At 53.6% G+C, this 14,427-nt stretch overlaps 1 protein-coding gene across 1 annotated transcript in view; it reads right to left on the bottom strand.

The window, feature by feature from the left end:
* Nucleotides 1-14,427, bottom strand: part of MED14 (mediator complex subunit 14) — a 106,198-nt gene that overhangs the window by 68,706 nt on the left and 23,065 nt on the right. The window contains exons 11-14 of the mRNA XM_076058293.1: nt 9,956-10,067; nt 8,968-9,093; nt 4,584-4,662; nt 88-247 (exon numbers count right to left, since the gene is read on the bottom strand). Of these exons, the coding sequence (XP_075914408.1) occupies nt 88-247; nt 4,584-4,662; nt 8,968-9,093; nt 9,956-10,067 (477 nt within the window). The remainder of the gene's footprint in view (nt 1-87; nt 248-4,583; nt 4,663-8,967; nt 9,094-9,955; nt 10,068-14,427) is intronic.

Here is a 14,427-nt window from a genome sequence, read left to right as displayed (position 1 = left end):
GCGGTTGTTGTTGTTGTTGTTGTTGTTGTGTGTGTGCGTGTACCCGCGTGTGTACCTGTGTGTGTGTATGCGTGCGCGGGTACGTACGATGTAGTGCTGCGGCAGGCGGGTGAGGCGGATGTAGAGGCGGTGAGCAGACAGGTTGCTCACTGGGTGAGTGGCCGCGTTGCTCAGCGCCAGCGTCTCCGTGCACAGCGTTGGAAGGTGCTTCACAGACTGCTTGCAGCGCTGCACACCTAGCCAGAAGCTGCATAAAAGACAAAGATCCCCCGAAAAGCCTCACACAGACCGTTGGGGCAAGTGATGTTCGCGAGTGCCTATGAAGGCCAGCACTACACTCGACCGCCTTTCCCTTCCGAGTGCCAATGTTTACTACAAGCTGCCACCAGGTACTCATTTGAGTCGACCTAGGGGAGGCCCAGGACCGGTTAAGATAATCATCACTGGTGTTGGCCGTGAGCGGGAAACAAACTCAGCTCGTTGAGTTCGTAGCGCAGCGTAGCGCTAACCGCTACACTACCACTCCCCTCAGAAGCTGCACACACAGGCGGACAAAGCTCCCCCGTGTAGGGGCAAGTGCTGTCAGTCGCCTCACTAACTCTAAGTTACACTCACACTCTCGTATACACTCAATCACACTATCAAATACACTCGCTCAAATATCCGCTCACATTCTCACGTGACAATACTCGCCACTAAGTAACGGTAACATCCCCACAGCGCCTGCTGTGCCAGGCTGGTGCACTTTGAGGCCACGTGAAGCGTCGAAGGCTCGCCAGCAGGAGGACACGGGACAGACCCAGGTGCCATGGGCTGGCTGAGATGACCGGTAGATGTGTGGCGACTGCGATTGTCACTGTGTGGTGCCGGGCTTACGAGGCCACGGCGGTGAACGCGTTGACTTTACAGTGCAGCCCGCTCACTGGGCGTAGTACCACCGGCCCTAGCGGGGCTTGGCTGAGCGAGAGAGAGCGTCGGCCAGCCAGGGTTACGTTGGGGCACGACGCGCCGCTTGACCTGCCGACACGTGACCGGACGATATTGGAGGGGGGCCAGCCGGTGGACGGGGGGGGCCGCTGGGCGGTCACGTGGTCTAAAGGAGCTCTCGGGAGCCCTTCGGGAAAGAGCCGGAAGGATGCGGAAGGGGGGCGGGACGAAGGACGGAGCCGGCCCCAGCCCGGGGGGGATATAACGGGGGGGGGGGCCCCGTGAGGGGCTCGGGGTTCTTCGTGTTGCTGGTGTCAAGAAGATCCACGTTGGGGAGAAGAAGCCTCTGGCCACGCGGCCCGGGGCCCAGCTCGTGGTCCGGACCGGGATAGCGAACCGCCGTGCCCAGTTCTGCCGTAGCGTGGTGAGATGGGCGTTCGACCCCCCGAGTGTAGGTTGCGTGATGTTGTGTTGTAATAAAAACGTGTTGCTCCCAAGACTATGTCTGCGGCTCAGTTGGAGGAGGGCGACTGCCTACCCTGTGGCGATGTTCACTGCACACCACCACACCAGGTACTCATTTAAGTCTAAGTCAACCTAGAGGAGGCCCAGAAACCGGTTCAGATAATCGTCACGATTAATTGGTCCTGAGCGAGAATCAAACTCGGTTCTTTGCCCGGTTCATAGCGCAATGAGGCACTAACCACTACACTACCGCACCCCACACACACACACATATATAGTCCAGCAATATAGCCTGACAGCCTGGTCAGGCTATATTGGGGGATCTTTGTCTTCAGGGGAGGCGTTGTAGTGCGGTGAAGTAATGTGGTGCTGTAGTGTGGTGTTGTAGTGCTGTGGTGTGGTGCTGTGTTTTAGTGTGGTGCTGTAGTGTGGTGCTGTAGTGTGGTGTTGTAGTGCTGTGGTGTGGTGCTGTGTTTTAGTGTGGTGCTGTAGTGCAGTGCTGTAGTGTAGTGCTGTAGTGTGGTGCTGTAGTGTGGTGCTGTGTTTTAGTGCGGTGCTGTAGTGTGGTGCTGTAGTGTGGTGTTTTACTGTGGTGCTATAGTGTAGTGCTGTAGTTCTTTGCCCGGTTCATAGCGCAATGAGGCACTAACCACTACACTACCGCACCCCACACACACACACATATATAGTCCAGCAATATAGCCTGACAGCCTGGTCAGGCTATATTGGGGGATCTTTGTCTTCAGGGGAGGCGTTGTAGTGCGGTGAAGTAATGTGGTGTTGTAGTGCTGTAGTGTGGTGCTGTAGTGTGGTGCTGTAGTGTGGTGTTGTAGTGTGGTGCTGTAGTGTAGTGCTGTAGTGTGGTGTTGTAGTGCTGTAGTGTGGTGCTGTAGTGTGGTGTTGTAGTGCTCTAGTGTGGTGCTGTAGTGTGGTGTTGTAGTGCTGTAGTGTGCTGCTGTAGTGTGGTGTTGTAGTGTGGTGAAGTAATGTGGTGTTGTAGTGCTGTAGTGTGGTGCTGTAGTGTGGTGTTGTAGTGTGGTGTTGTAGTGCTGTAGTGCGGTGCTGTAGTGTGGTGCTGTAGTGTGGTGATGTAGTGTGGTGTTGTAGTGCTGTAGTGTGGTGCTGTAGTGTGGTGCTGTAGAGTGGTGTTGTAGTGCTGTAGTGTGGTGTTGTAGTGTGGTGCTGTAGTGTGGTGCTGTAGTGCGGTGTTGTAGTGTGGTGCTGTAATGTGGTGTTGTAGTGCGGTGCTGTAGTGTGGTGTTGTAGTGTGGTGTTGTAGTGCTGTAGTGTGGTGCTGTAGTGTAGTGCTGTAGTGTGGTGTTGTAGTGCTGTAGTGTGGTGCTGTAGTGTGGTGTTGTAGTGTGGTGAAGTAATGTGGTGTTGTAGTGCTGTAGTGTGGTGTTGTAGTGCTGTAGTGCGGTGCTGTAGTGTGGTGTTGTAGTGTGGTGTTGTAGTGCTGTAGTGTGGTGCTGTAGTTTGGTGCTGTAGTGTGGTGTTGTAGTGCTGTAGTGTGGTGTTGTAGTGTGGTGCTGTAGTGTGGTGCTGTAGTGTGGTGTTGTAGTGCTGTAGTGTGGTGCTGTAGTGTGGTGTTGTAGTGTGGTGCTGTAATGTGGTGTTGTAGTGTGGTGCTGTAGTGCGGTGTTGTAGTGCTGTAGTGTGGTGCTGTAGTGTGGTGCTGTAGTGTGGTGTTGTAGTGCTGTAGTGTGGTGCTGTAGTGTGGTGTTGTAGTGCTGTAGTGTGGTGTTGTAGTGCTGTAGTGTGGTGCTGTAGTGTGGTGCTGTAGTGTGGTGAAGTAATGTGGTGTTGTAGTGTGGTGTTGTAGTGCTGTAGTGCGGTGAAGTAATGTGGTGTTGTAGTGTGGTGAAGTAATGTGGTGTTGTAGTGCTGTAGTGTGGTGCTGTAGTGTGGTATTGTAGTGTGGTGTTGTAGTGTGGTGTTATAGTGTGGTGTTGCAGTGCTGTAGTGTGGTGCTGTAGTGCAGTAATGTGGTGCTGTAGTGTGGTGTTGTAGTGCTGTAGTGTGGTGCTGTAGTGTGGTGTTGTAGTGCTGTAGTGTGGTGTTGTAGTGCTGTAGTGTGGTGCTGTGTTTTAGTGCGGTGCTGTAGTGTGGTGCTGTAGTGTGGTGCTGTAGTGTGGTGCTGTAGTGTGGTGCTGTAGTGCTGTAGTGTGGTGCTGTAGTGTGGTGCTGTAGTGCTGTAGTGTGGTGGTGTAGTGTGGTGTTGTAGTGTGGTGTTGTGTTTTAGTGCGGTGCTGTAGTGTGGGACTGTAGTGTGGTGCTGTAGTGTGGTGCTGTAGTGTGGTGCTGTAGTGCGGTGCTGTGTTTTAGTGCGGTGCTGTAGTGCGGTGCTGTAGTGTGGTGCTGTAGTGTGGTGCTGTGTTTGAGTGCGTTGCTGTAGTGTGGTGCTGTAGTGTGGTGCTGTAGTGTGGTGCTGTAGTGTGGTGCTGTAGTGTGGTGCTGTAGTGTGGTGCTGTAGTGTGGTGCTGTAGTGTGGTGTTGTAGTGCTGTGGTGTGGTGCTGTGTTTTAGTGTGGTGCTGTAGTGTGGTGCTGTAGTGTGGTGTTGTAGTGCTGTGGTGTGGTGCTGTGTTTTAGTGTGGTGCTGTAGTGCAGTGCTGTAGTGTAGTGCTGTAGTGTGGTGCTGTAGTGTGGTGCTGTGTTTTAGTGCGGTGCTGTAGTGTGGTGCTGTAGTGTGGTGTTTTACTGTGGTGCTATAGTGTAGTGCTGTAGTGTGGTGCTGTAGTGTGGTGCTGTAGTGTGGTGCTGTAGTGCGGTGTTGTAGTGTGGTGCTGTAGTGTGGTGCTGTAGTGTGGTGCTGTAGTGTGGTGCTGTAGTGTAGTGCTGTAGTGCTGTGGTGTGGTGCTGTAGTGCGGTGTTTTACTGTGGTGCTATAGTGTAGTGTTGTAGTGTGGTGCTGTAGTGTGGTGCTGTAGTGTGGTGCCGTAGTGTGGTGCTGTAGTGCGGTGCTGTAGTGTAGTGCTGTAGTGTGGTGCTGTAGTGTGGTGCTGTAGTGTGGTGCTGTGTTTTAGTGCGGTGCTGTAGTGTGGTGCTGTAGTGTGGTGCTGTGTTTTAGTGCAGTGCTATAGTGTGGTGCTGTAGTGTGGTGCTGTAGTGTGGTGCTGTAGTGTGGTGCTATAGTGTGGTGCTGTAGTGTGGTGCTGTAGTGTGGTGCTGTAGTGTGGTGCTGTAGTCCCACCGGAGTGAAGACAGCCAGGCCGGGAGCCTCCTCATGTCCTCATTGATCGACTTCTCCAGATCGTCCAGAACAGAGGATTCTGGGAAATCAACACGAGCACACGGCAACACTCACAAACACTCCTCACTCTCACAAACACTCCTCACTCTCACAAACACTCCTCACTCTCACAAACACTCCTCACTCTCACAAACACTCCTCACACTCACAAACACTCCTCTCTCTCACAAACACTCCTCACTCACTCCTCACTCTCACTCCTCAGTCTCACAAACACTTCTTACTCTCACAAACACTCCTCACACTCACAAACACTCCTCACACTCACAAACACTCCTCACTCTCACTCCTCAGTCTCACAAACACTCCTCACTCTCACAAACACTCCTCACTCTCACAAACACTCCTCTCTCTCTCACAAACACTCCTCACTCTCACTCCTCAGTCTCACAAACACTCCTCACTCTCACAAACACTCATCACTCTCACAAACACTCCTCACACTCACAAACACTCCTCTCTCACAAACACTCCTCTCTCACAAACACTCCTCACTCTCACTCCTCAGTCTCACAAACACTCCTGACTCTCACAAACACTCCTAACACTCACAAACACTCCTCACTCTCACAAACACTCCTTACTCTCACAAACACTCCTCACACTCACAAACACTCCTCACTCTCACAAACACTCCTCACACTCACAAACACTCCTCACTCTCACAAACACTCATCACTCTCACTCCTCACTCTCACAAACACTCCTCACACCCACAACCACTCCTCACACTCACAAACACTCCTCACTCTCACAAACACTCCTCACTCTCACAAACACTCCTCTCTCTCACAAACACTCCTCACTCTCACTCCTCAGTCTCACAAACACTCCTCACTCTCACAAACACTCCTCACTCTCACAAACACTCCTCACTCTCACAAACACTCCTCACTCTCACTCCTCAGTCTCACAAACACTCCTGACTCTCACAAACACTCCTCACACTCACAAACACTCCTCACTCTCACAAACACTCCTCACTCTCACTCCTCACTCTCACAAACACTCCTCACACTCACAAACACTCCTCACTCTCACAAACACTCCTCACTCTCACTCCTCACTCTCACAAACACTCCTCACACTCACAAACACTCCTCACTCTCACAAACACTCCTCACTCTCACAAACACTCCTCACACTCACAAACACTCCTCACTCTCACAAACACTCCTCACTCTCACAAAACTCATCACTCTCACTCCTCACTCTCACAAACACTCCTCTCTCTCGCAAACACTCCTCACACTCACAAACACTCCTCTCTCTCACAAACACTCCTCTCTCTCACAAACACTCCTCACACTCACAAACACTCCTCACTCTCACAAACACTCCTCACTCTCACAAACACTCCTCACTCTCACAAACACTCCTCACTCTCACACTCACTCTCACAAAAACTCCTCACACTCACAAACACTCCTCACTCTCACAAACACTCCTCACTCTCACAAACACTCCTCACTCTCAGTTACTCCTCACTCTCAAACACTCCTCACTCTCACAAACACTCTCTCACAAACACTCCTCACTCTCACAAACACTCCTCACACTCACAAACACTCTTCACTCTCAGTTACACCTCACTCTCAAACACTCCTCACTCTCACAAACACTCCTCACTCTCACAAACACTCCTCACAAACACTCCTCACTCTCACAAACACTCCTCACTCTCACAAACACTCCTCACTCTCACAAACACTCCTCACTCACTCCTCACTCTCACAAACACTCCTCACTCTCACAAACACTCCTCACTCTCACAAACACTCCTCACTCACTCCTCACTCTCACAAACACTCCTCACTCTCACAAACACTCCTCACTCTCACAAACACTCCTCACTCTCACAAACACTCCTCACTCTCACAAACACTCCTCACTCTCACAAACACCGCCATTCGCCACTAAGTGGTGGTGACATCACCACGGCACTTGTGCCAGGCTAGGTGCAGGAGGAGGTCACGGGACAGACTCAGCAGGTGCCATAGGTTGTACTGCTGTGCCAGGCTAGGTGCAGGAGGAGGTCACGGGACAGACCCAGCAGGTGCCATGGGTTGTACTGCCGTGCCAGGCTAGGTGCAGGAGGAGGTCACGGGACAGACCCAGCAGGTGCCATGGGTTGCACTGCCGTGCCAGGCTAGGTGCAGGAGGAGGTCACGGGACAGACCCTGCAGGTGCCATAGGTTGCACTGCCGTGCCAGGCTAGGTGCAGGAGGAGGTCATGGGACAGACCCTGCAGGTGCCGGACAGCGGCAGCAGCGGGGCCCCAGTTTGGAATTGAACCCAGGTCTCCCCGTTGCGAGGAGGAGGCGGTGGTGGTGGTGGTGGTGGCGGTGGCAGTGTGGCGGTGGTGGCGGCAGTGCGGTGGTGGCGGTGTGGTGGTGGTGGCAGTGTGGTGGTGGTGGCAGTGTGGTGGTGGTGGCAGTGTGGTGGTGGTGGTGGCAGTGTGGTGGTGGTGGCAGTGTGGCGGTGGTGGTGGCGGTGTGGTGGTGGTGGCGGTGTGGTGGTGGTGGCAGTGTGGTGGTGGTGGCAGTGTGGTGGTGGTGGCAGTGTGGTGGTGGTGGCAGTGTGGTGGTGGTGGCGGTGTGGTGGTGGTGGTGGCAGTGTGGTGGTGGTGGCGGTGTGGTGGTGGCAGTGTGGTGGTGGCAGTGTGGTGGTGGTGGCGGTGTGGTGGTGGTGGTGGCAGTGCGGTGGTGGCGGTGGTGGTGGTGATGGTGTGGTGGTGGTGGCAGTGTGGTGGTGGTGGCGGCAGTGTGGTGGTGGTGGCGGCAGTGCGGTGTTGGCGGTGGTGGTGATGGTGGTGTGGTGGTGGTGGCAGTGTGGTGGTGGTGGTGGTGGCAGTGTGGTGGTGGTGGCGGTGTGGTGGTGGCAGTGTGGTGGTGGTGGCAGTGTGGTGGTGGTGGTGGTGGCAGTGTGGTGGTGGTGGCGGTGTGGTGGTGGTGGCAGTGTGGTGGTGGTGGTGGTGTGGTGGTGGTGGCAGTGTGGTGGTGGTGGCAGTGTGGTGGTGGTGATGGCAGTGTGGTGGTGGTGGCGGTGTGGTGGTGGTGGTGGCGGTGTGGTGGTGGTGGCAGTGTGGTGGTGGTGGCGGCAATGCGGTGGTGGCGGTGGTGGTGATGGTGGTGTGGTGGTGGTGGCAGTGTGGTGGTGGTGGTGGCAGTGTGGTGGTGGTGGCAGTGTGGCGGTGGTGGTGGCGGTGTGGTGGTGGTGGCAGTGTGGTGGTGGTGGCAGTGTGGTGGTGGTGGCAGTGTGGTGGTGGTGGCAGTGTGGTGGTGGTGGTGGCAGTGTGGTGGTGGTGGCAGTGTGGCGGTGGTGGTGGCGGTGTGGTGGTGGTGGCGGTGTGGTGGTGGTGGCAGTGTGGTGGTGGTGGCAGTGTGGTGGTGGTGGCAGTGTGGTGGTGGTGGCAGTGTGGTGGTGGTGGCGGTGTGGTGGTGGTGGTGGCAGTGTGGTGGTGGTGGCGGTGTGGTGGTGGCAGTGTGGTGGTGGCAGTGTGGTGGTGGTGGCGGTGTGGTGGTGGTGGTGGCAGTGCGGTGGTGGCGGTGGTGGTGGTGATGGTGTGGTGGTGGTGGCAGTGTGGTGGTGGTGGCGGCAGTGTGGTGGTGGTGGCGGCAGTGCGGTGTTGGCGGTGGTGGTGATGGTGGTGTGGTGGTGGTGGCAGTGTGGTGGTGGTGGTGGTGGCAGTGTGGTGGTGGTGGCGGTGTGGTGGTGGCAGTGTGGTGGTGGTGGCAGTGTGGTGGTGGTGGTGGTGGCAGTGTGGTGGTGGTGGCGGTGTGGTGGTGGTGGCAGTGTGGTGGTGGTGGTGGTGTGGTGGTGGTGGCAGTGTGGTGGTGGTGATGGCAGTGTGGTGGTGGTGGCGGTGTGGTGGTGGTGGTGGCGGTGTGGTGGTGGTGGCAGTGTGGTGGTGGTGGCGGCAATGCGGTGGTGGCGGTGGTGGTGATGGTGGTGTGGTGGTGGTGGCAGTGTGGTGGTGGTGGTGGCAGTGTGGTGGTGGTGGCAGTGTGGCGGTGGTGGTGGCGGTGTGGTGGTGGTGGCAGTGTGGTGGTGGTGGCAGTGTGGTGGTGGTGGCAGTGTAGTGGTGGTGGCAGTGTGGTGGTGGTGGCGGCAGTGCGGTGGTGGCGGTGGTGGTGATGGTGGTGTGGTGGTGGTGGCAGTGTGGTGGTGGTGGCGGCAGTGCGGTGGTGGCGGTGTGGCGGTGGTGGCGGTGGTGGTGATGGTGGTGTGGTGGTGGTGGCAGTGTGGTGGTGGTGGCGGCAGTGCGGTGGTGGCGGTGTGGCGGTGGTGGTGGTGGTGATGGTGATGGTGGCTGTGCCCTCACCCAGGCCATAGAGAAGTGGCTGGAAGGCTCCCGAGTGCAGGTCCACGAAGAGGTGGAGGCACTCGGAGCGCCCGCAGGGTTCCAGCACCGGCACCACCAGCGTGGGCACTGCCAGCTCCACAAACGCTGGCACACACACAGCAGAGGGGGGACAGGGGAGGAGGAGGGGGAGGAGGAGAGAGAGAAGGGTGAGGAGGGGATAGGAGGTGGAGCAAGAGGGAGAGATGGAGGAGGAGGGGGAGATGGAGGAGGAGGGGGAGGAGGAGGGGGAAGAGGGAGAGGAAGACGAAGGGGGGGGAGGAGGAGGGTGAGGAGGAGATGGGGGGAGGAGGAGGAGGGGAAGGAGGAGGGTGAGAAGGGGGAGCGGTGGAGGCCGAGGGGTAATGAGGAGGGCGAGGGGGAGGGGGTGGAGGAGGAGGGAGTAGGAGGTGGAGGAGGGCGAGGAGGAGGGGGTGGAGGAGGAGGGCGAGGAGGAGGGAGAGGAGGAGGGGGTGGAGGAGGAGGGAGAGGAGGAGGGGGTGGAGGAGGAGGGCGAGGAAGAGGAGGAGGAGGTGGAGGAGGGAGAGGGAGGAGGAGGGAGAGGAAGAGGAGGGAGAGGAGGGAGAGGGAGGAGGAGGAGGAGGGAGAGGAAGAGGAGGGAGAGGAGGGGAAAAAGGGGGAGGAGGAGGTGGAGAAGGGGGAGCGGTGGAGGCCAAGGGGTAATGAGGAGGGCGAGGAGGAGGGGGTGGAGGAGGGAGAGGGAGGAGGAGGAGGGGGAGGAGGGGGGCAGGGTTCGATAAGCGACGCTCACAACAACGGACCGAGCGCCGGGGAGGTTAAACCGCAGTAGGGGACACAAGGTTGTGGATCAAAACTAGGCACCATTTATTTATTTATTTACTTACTTCACCAGGTGTGAGGCCCCACCGAGTGGCTCTGTAGCAGCCTCCCCCACAACACACCACCACCCCCCTGTGCCCTCCCGCCCCAGCGCGCATCCACCACTCACAGTTCTCGTTGGGGTTGTGTGCCCTGAGCAGGGTCTTCAGCTCTTGCAGCTTCTGGTGAGCGCGAGCGTGGACGCTGTCAATCAGCAGCTTCTCCAGAGACAGGTGGCCAATCTGAGCAGCACCACCACCACCACCGCAGCAGCAGCACACAGAGAAAGATCCCCCGTCAGTTTAACACGTAGCAGGCTTTCCCGACCAATATTATTCATAATAAAGGTTTTTGGGTTAGATCGCGTTATTTATAAATGTGTCGTAACCCTCCACCACCCGACACGGCCAATCAGCAAAAAAAGTGTCACGTTGACAAAAGACAAATAGTTCACGACTTTAGCCCACCGGTGTGTTGAAGAGTGAATCCACAACATTTACAGTTTGAGTACGACGTTTCGCTGGTAATTACATCCAGCATCATCGGACAATTCGCCAGAATGGTAAAGCCCTCGCTTGCTCCCGGTTTTATATAGAGCAGCAGGGTGACGTCATCACTTAACTCATTTCAGGTGCAGTGATTTGATGCGGAGGGGGGGAATTGTAATTATATAATCTATTAGTAATCAGTCATTGGTTATGGTTAGTAATGAGTTGTAGATTAGTAATTAGTTGTAATGTGTGTTATTGTGATTATATGCTACGTTAGTAATCCGTTAATTAGTGTGTGTTTCCCCTATAAGGAATTGTAATATGTATTATTTAATAATACGCTTCCAGGCCGCACTAAGCCTGTAGCTATCAGAGCTATTATAGTTATTTCTATTGCTCTCAATTTCATTGGATTCTCTAATTAGTCTTTGCCAGTAATAATTAGTTTAACACAACACTTCAACGTTATCAAAATCAATTGAGTGTCCTTGTTGACAAGCATGTTCTGCCACTGCCAACAGTTGTGTTTGAGATAATTTAATATTTCTTTGATGTTCTTTTAGTCTTATGCTGATGTTACGTTCTGTCTGTCCAATATAGCATCTGCCACATAAACAATTAATCCGATATACACCTTCTGTTGATAATTTAGGTAATGCGTCTTTAGTGTAAGATACTAGTTTTTGAATTTTGTGTACTGTACCAAATCTTACTGTAATGTGTTGCTTTTGCAAAACACGGGCTAATTTGTCAGTTACTCCTGAGATATATGGAATTTTATTGTTTTAACAATCTGATCGCTTTCAGCAGTATTGCTTTGCGATCGTGATTTGGCATTCAGTGCTCTGTTAATTTGAGCATTATTGTAGCCAAGCAAGGGCTTTACCATTCTGGCGAATTGCCCGATGATGCTGGATGTAATTACCAGCGAAACGTCGTACTCAACCTGTAAATGTTGTGGATTCACTCTTCAAAACACCGGTGGGCTAAAGTAGTGAATTATTTGTCTTTTGTCAACGTGACACTTTTTTGCTGCTTGGCCGTGTCGGGTGGTGGAGGGTTACGACACATTTATAAATAACGCGATCTAACCCAAAAACCTTTTTTTTTTGCGGATGTGTATGCTTTAACTTTTAACATAACTATTTCTGTGACCAGTCACAAGCTAATCATTCAGCCATTTCAATGCTAAATTATATGCTAATTCCTTTGTCAAGGCGCTTTGTTCCTCTCACACAGCTTAAAGGCCGTGATCTGAACGTGGCTCTATCACTCCAGCGCTGTCCTACCAGACAGTCTCGTCCCTTCACCTGATGAAGGCCGCTTGTGTTGTGGCCGAAACGTTGTGAGAATATTATTGTGTTATTTTATTTTATCAATTTATTATTTTATTCTCATTCTACGTGACTTTACCGAAAGAACCAGAGAAGACCAAAAACCTTTATTATGAAAAGATCCCCCGTGTAGCCTCAACAGACAGCTGCGTGCAAGCGCTGTTAGTGGCCAGTAGCGCCTATGAAGGCCGGCAACTGGAGCAACACGAGGGGGTGGTGGGTGGCCAGCACTACCTCCCACACATACACACCAAGGCACACAAAGATCCCCCGTGTAACCTTAACAGACACACACACCAATACCAATACCCGCGATTGGCCGCTAAGTAGCAGTCAGGTCACCACGGCACCTGTGCCAGGCCAGGTGCACTTACAGGTCACGTCAAGTGGCAGGAGGTCACGGGACAGACCGCAGGTGCCATGGGTCGACTGGCAGAGATGACCGGCAGATGTACCACCTGTGCAGACTTGCTGCATTTTAGCCACCCGGCACTCCGCTCGTTGTTGTGAGCGTCACTCCCACCACCGTCCATTGTTGCTGGAGACTGCCTACGAACTGCCCAGTAGCAGCGTACTTCACGAGCCTCCTTCACAGAGGCCGATCTTGACACTGCTGGTACCAGTCTTCGGCAAGTCCATTCAGCTCCACATCCTTCTTGACTGCATCAATCCATCTCCTTTCCAGCCCGTGTCGTGCCCATTTAGACCCCAAACAGAAGCCGTTTGGACATGCGGTGGCTGCGCATGCGAGCTACGTGACCCAGCCCACTGGAGTAGCTCACTGATGGGACTGCAGATCTTTCAAGGATCTGTGAGCTCCTCACACAATCCAGTCTGGTTAAAACCAGGATGGATCGTAGGCAGGACAGCCTGAATGTTTCTAACCAGCCAAGATGGTCAACGTTTCGCAAGCACAGAGAAGGGAGGGGCATGATCGTGGCTTCATGTGTGTGAGTGAACAGATGAGCGTGTGAGTGAGCGGGTGTGTGGGTGATTGTAAGAGCAAGTGGGTGAATGGGCAATCTGGTGCCGTGTGAGTGAACAGGTGAGTGTACTCTGTGTGTGCTGCGTGTACTCTGCGTGTACTCTCTCCATGTACTCTGCGTGTGCTGCGTGTACTCTCTCCATGTACTCTGTGTGTACTCTGTGTGTACTCTCTCCATGTACTCTGTGTGTGCTGCGTGTACTCTGCGTGTACTCTCTCCATGTACTCTGTGTGTACTCTGTGTGTACTCTCTCCATGTACTCTGTGTGTACTCTCTCCATGTACTCTGCGTGTACTCTGAGTGTACTCTGCGTGTACTCTCTCCATGTACTCTGCGTGTACTCTGCGTGTACTGTGTGTACTCTGCGTGTACTCTCTCCATGTACTCTGTGTGTACTCTGTGTGTACTCTGCGTGTATTCTCTCCATGTACTCTGAGTGTACTCTCTCCATGTACTCTGTATGTACTCTGCGTGTACTGTGAGTGTACTCTGTGTGTACTCTCTCCACATACTCTGCGTGTACTCTGAGTGTAATCTGTGTGTACTCTCTCCATGTACTCTGCGTGTACTCTGTGTGTACTCTGTGTGTACTCTCTCCATGTACTCTGAGTGTACTCTCTCCATGTACTCTGAGTGTACTCTCTCCATGTACTCTGCGTGTACTGTGAGTGTACTCTGAGTGTACTCTCTCCACGTACTCTGCGTGTACTCTGAGTGTACTCTCTCCACGTACTCTGAGTGTAATCTGTGTGTACTCTCTCCACATACTCTGCGTGTACTGTGTGTACTCTGAGTGTACTCTCTCCACGTACTCTGCGTGTACTCTGTGTGTACTCTGAGTGTACTCTCTCCACATACTCTGCGTGTACTCTGAGTGTACTGTGTGTACTCTCTCCATGTACTCTGTGTGTACTCTCTCCATGTACTCTGTGTGTACTCTCTCCATGTACTCTGCGTGTACTCTGTGTGTACTCTGTGTGTACTCTGTGTGTACTCTGAGTGTACTCTCTCCACGTACTCTGTGTGTACTCTGTGTGTACTCTCTCCATGTACTCTGTGTGTGCTGCGTGTACTCTGCGTGTACTCTCTCCATGTACTCTGTGTGTACTCTGTGTGTACTCTCTCCATGTACTCTGTGTGTACTCTCTCCATGTACTCTGCGTGTACTCTGAGTGTACTCTGCGTGTACTCTCTCCATGTACTCTGCGTGTACTCTGCGTGTACTGTGTGTACTCTGCGTGTACTCTCTCCATGTACTCTGTGTGTACTCTGTGTGTACTCTGCGTGTATTCTCTCCATGTACTCTGAGTGTACTCTCTCCATGTACTCTGTATGTACTCTGCGTGTACTGTGAGTGTACTCTGTGTGTACTCTCTCCACATACTCTGCGTGTACTCTGAGTGTAATCTGTGTGTACTCTCTCCATGTACTCTGCGTGTACTCTGTGTGTACTCTGTGTGTACTCTCTCCATGTACTCTGAGTGTACTCTCTCCATGTACTCTGAGTGTACTCTCTCCATGTACTCTGCGTGTACTGTGAGTGTACTCTGAGTGTACTCTCTCCACGTACTCTGCGTGTACTCTGAGTGTACTCTCTCCACGTACTCTGAGTGTAATCTGTGTGTACTCTCTCCACATACTCTGCGTGTACTGTGTGTACTCTGAGTGTACTCTCTCCACGTACTCTGCGTGTACTCTGTGTGTACTCTGAGTGTACTCTCTCCACATACTCTGCGTGTACTCTGAGTGTACTGTGTGTACTCTCTCCATGTACTCTGTGTGTACTCTCTC

Source organism: Petromyzon marinus (assembly GCF_048934315.1).
Source record: "Petromyzon marinus isolate PM22_M1 ecotype Great Lakes invasive population chromosome 70 unlocalized genomic scaffold, UKy_Petmar_22M1.pri1.0 chr70_unloc.1, whole genome shotgun sequence".
In the NCBI taxonomy this organism is placed as follows: Eukaryota; Metazoa; Chordata; class Hyperoartia; order Petromyzontiformes; family Petromyzontidae; genus Petromyzon; species Petromyzon marinus.
The sequence above is the reverse complement of the archived record's forward strand: the minus strand, read 5'-3'. Positions and strand labels throughout refer to the sequence as shown.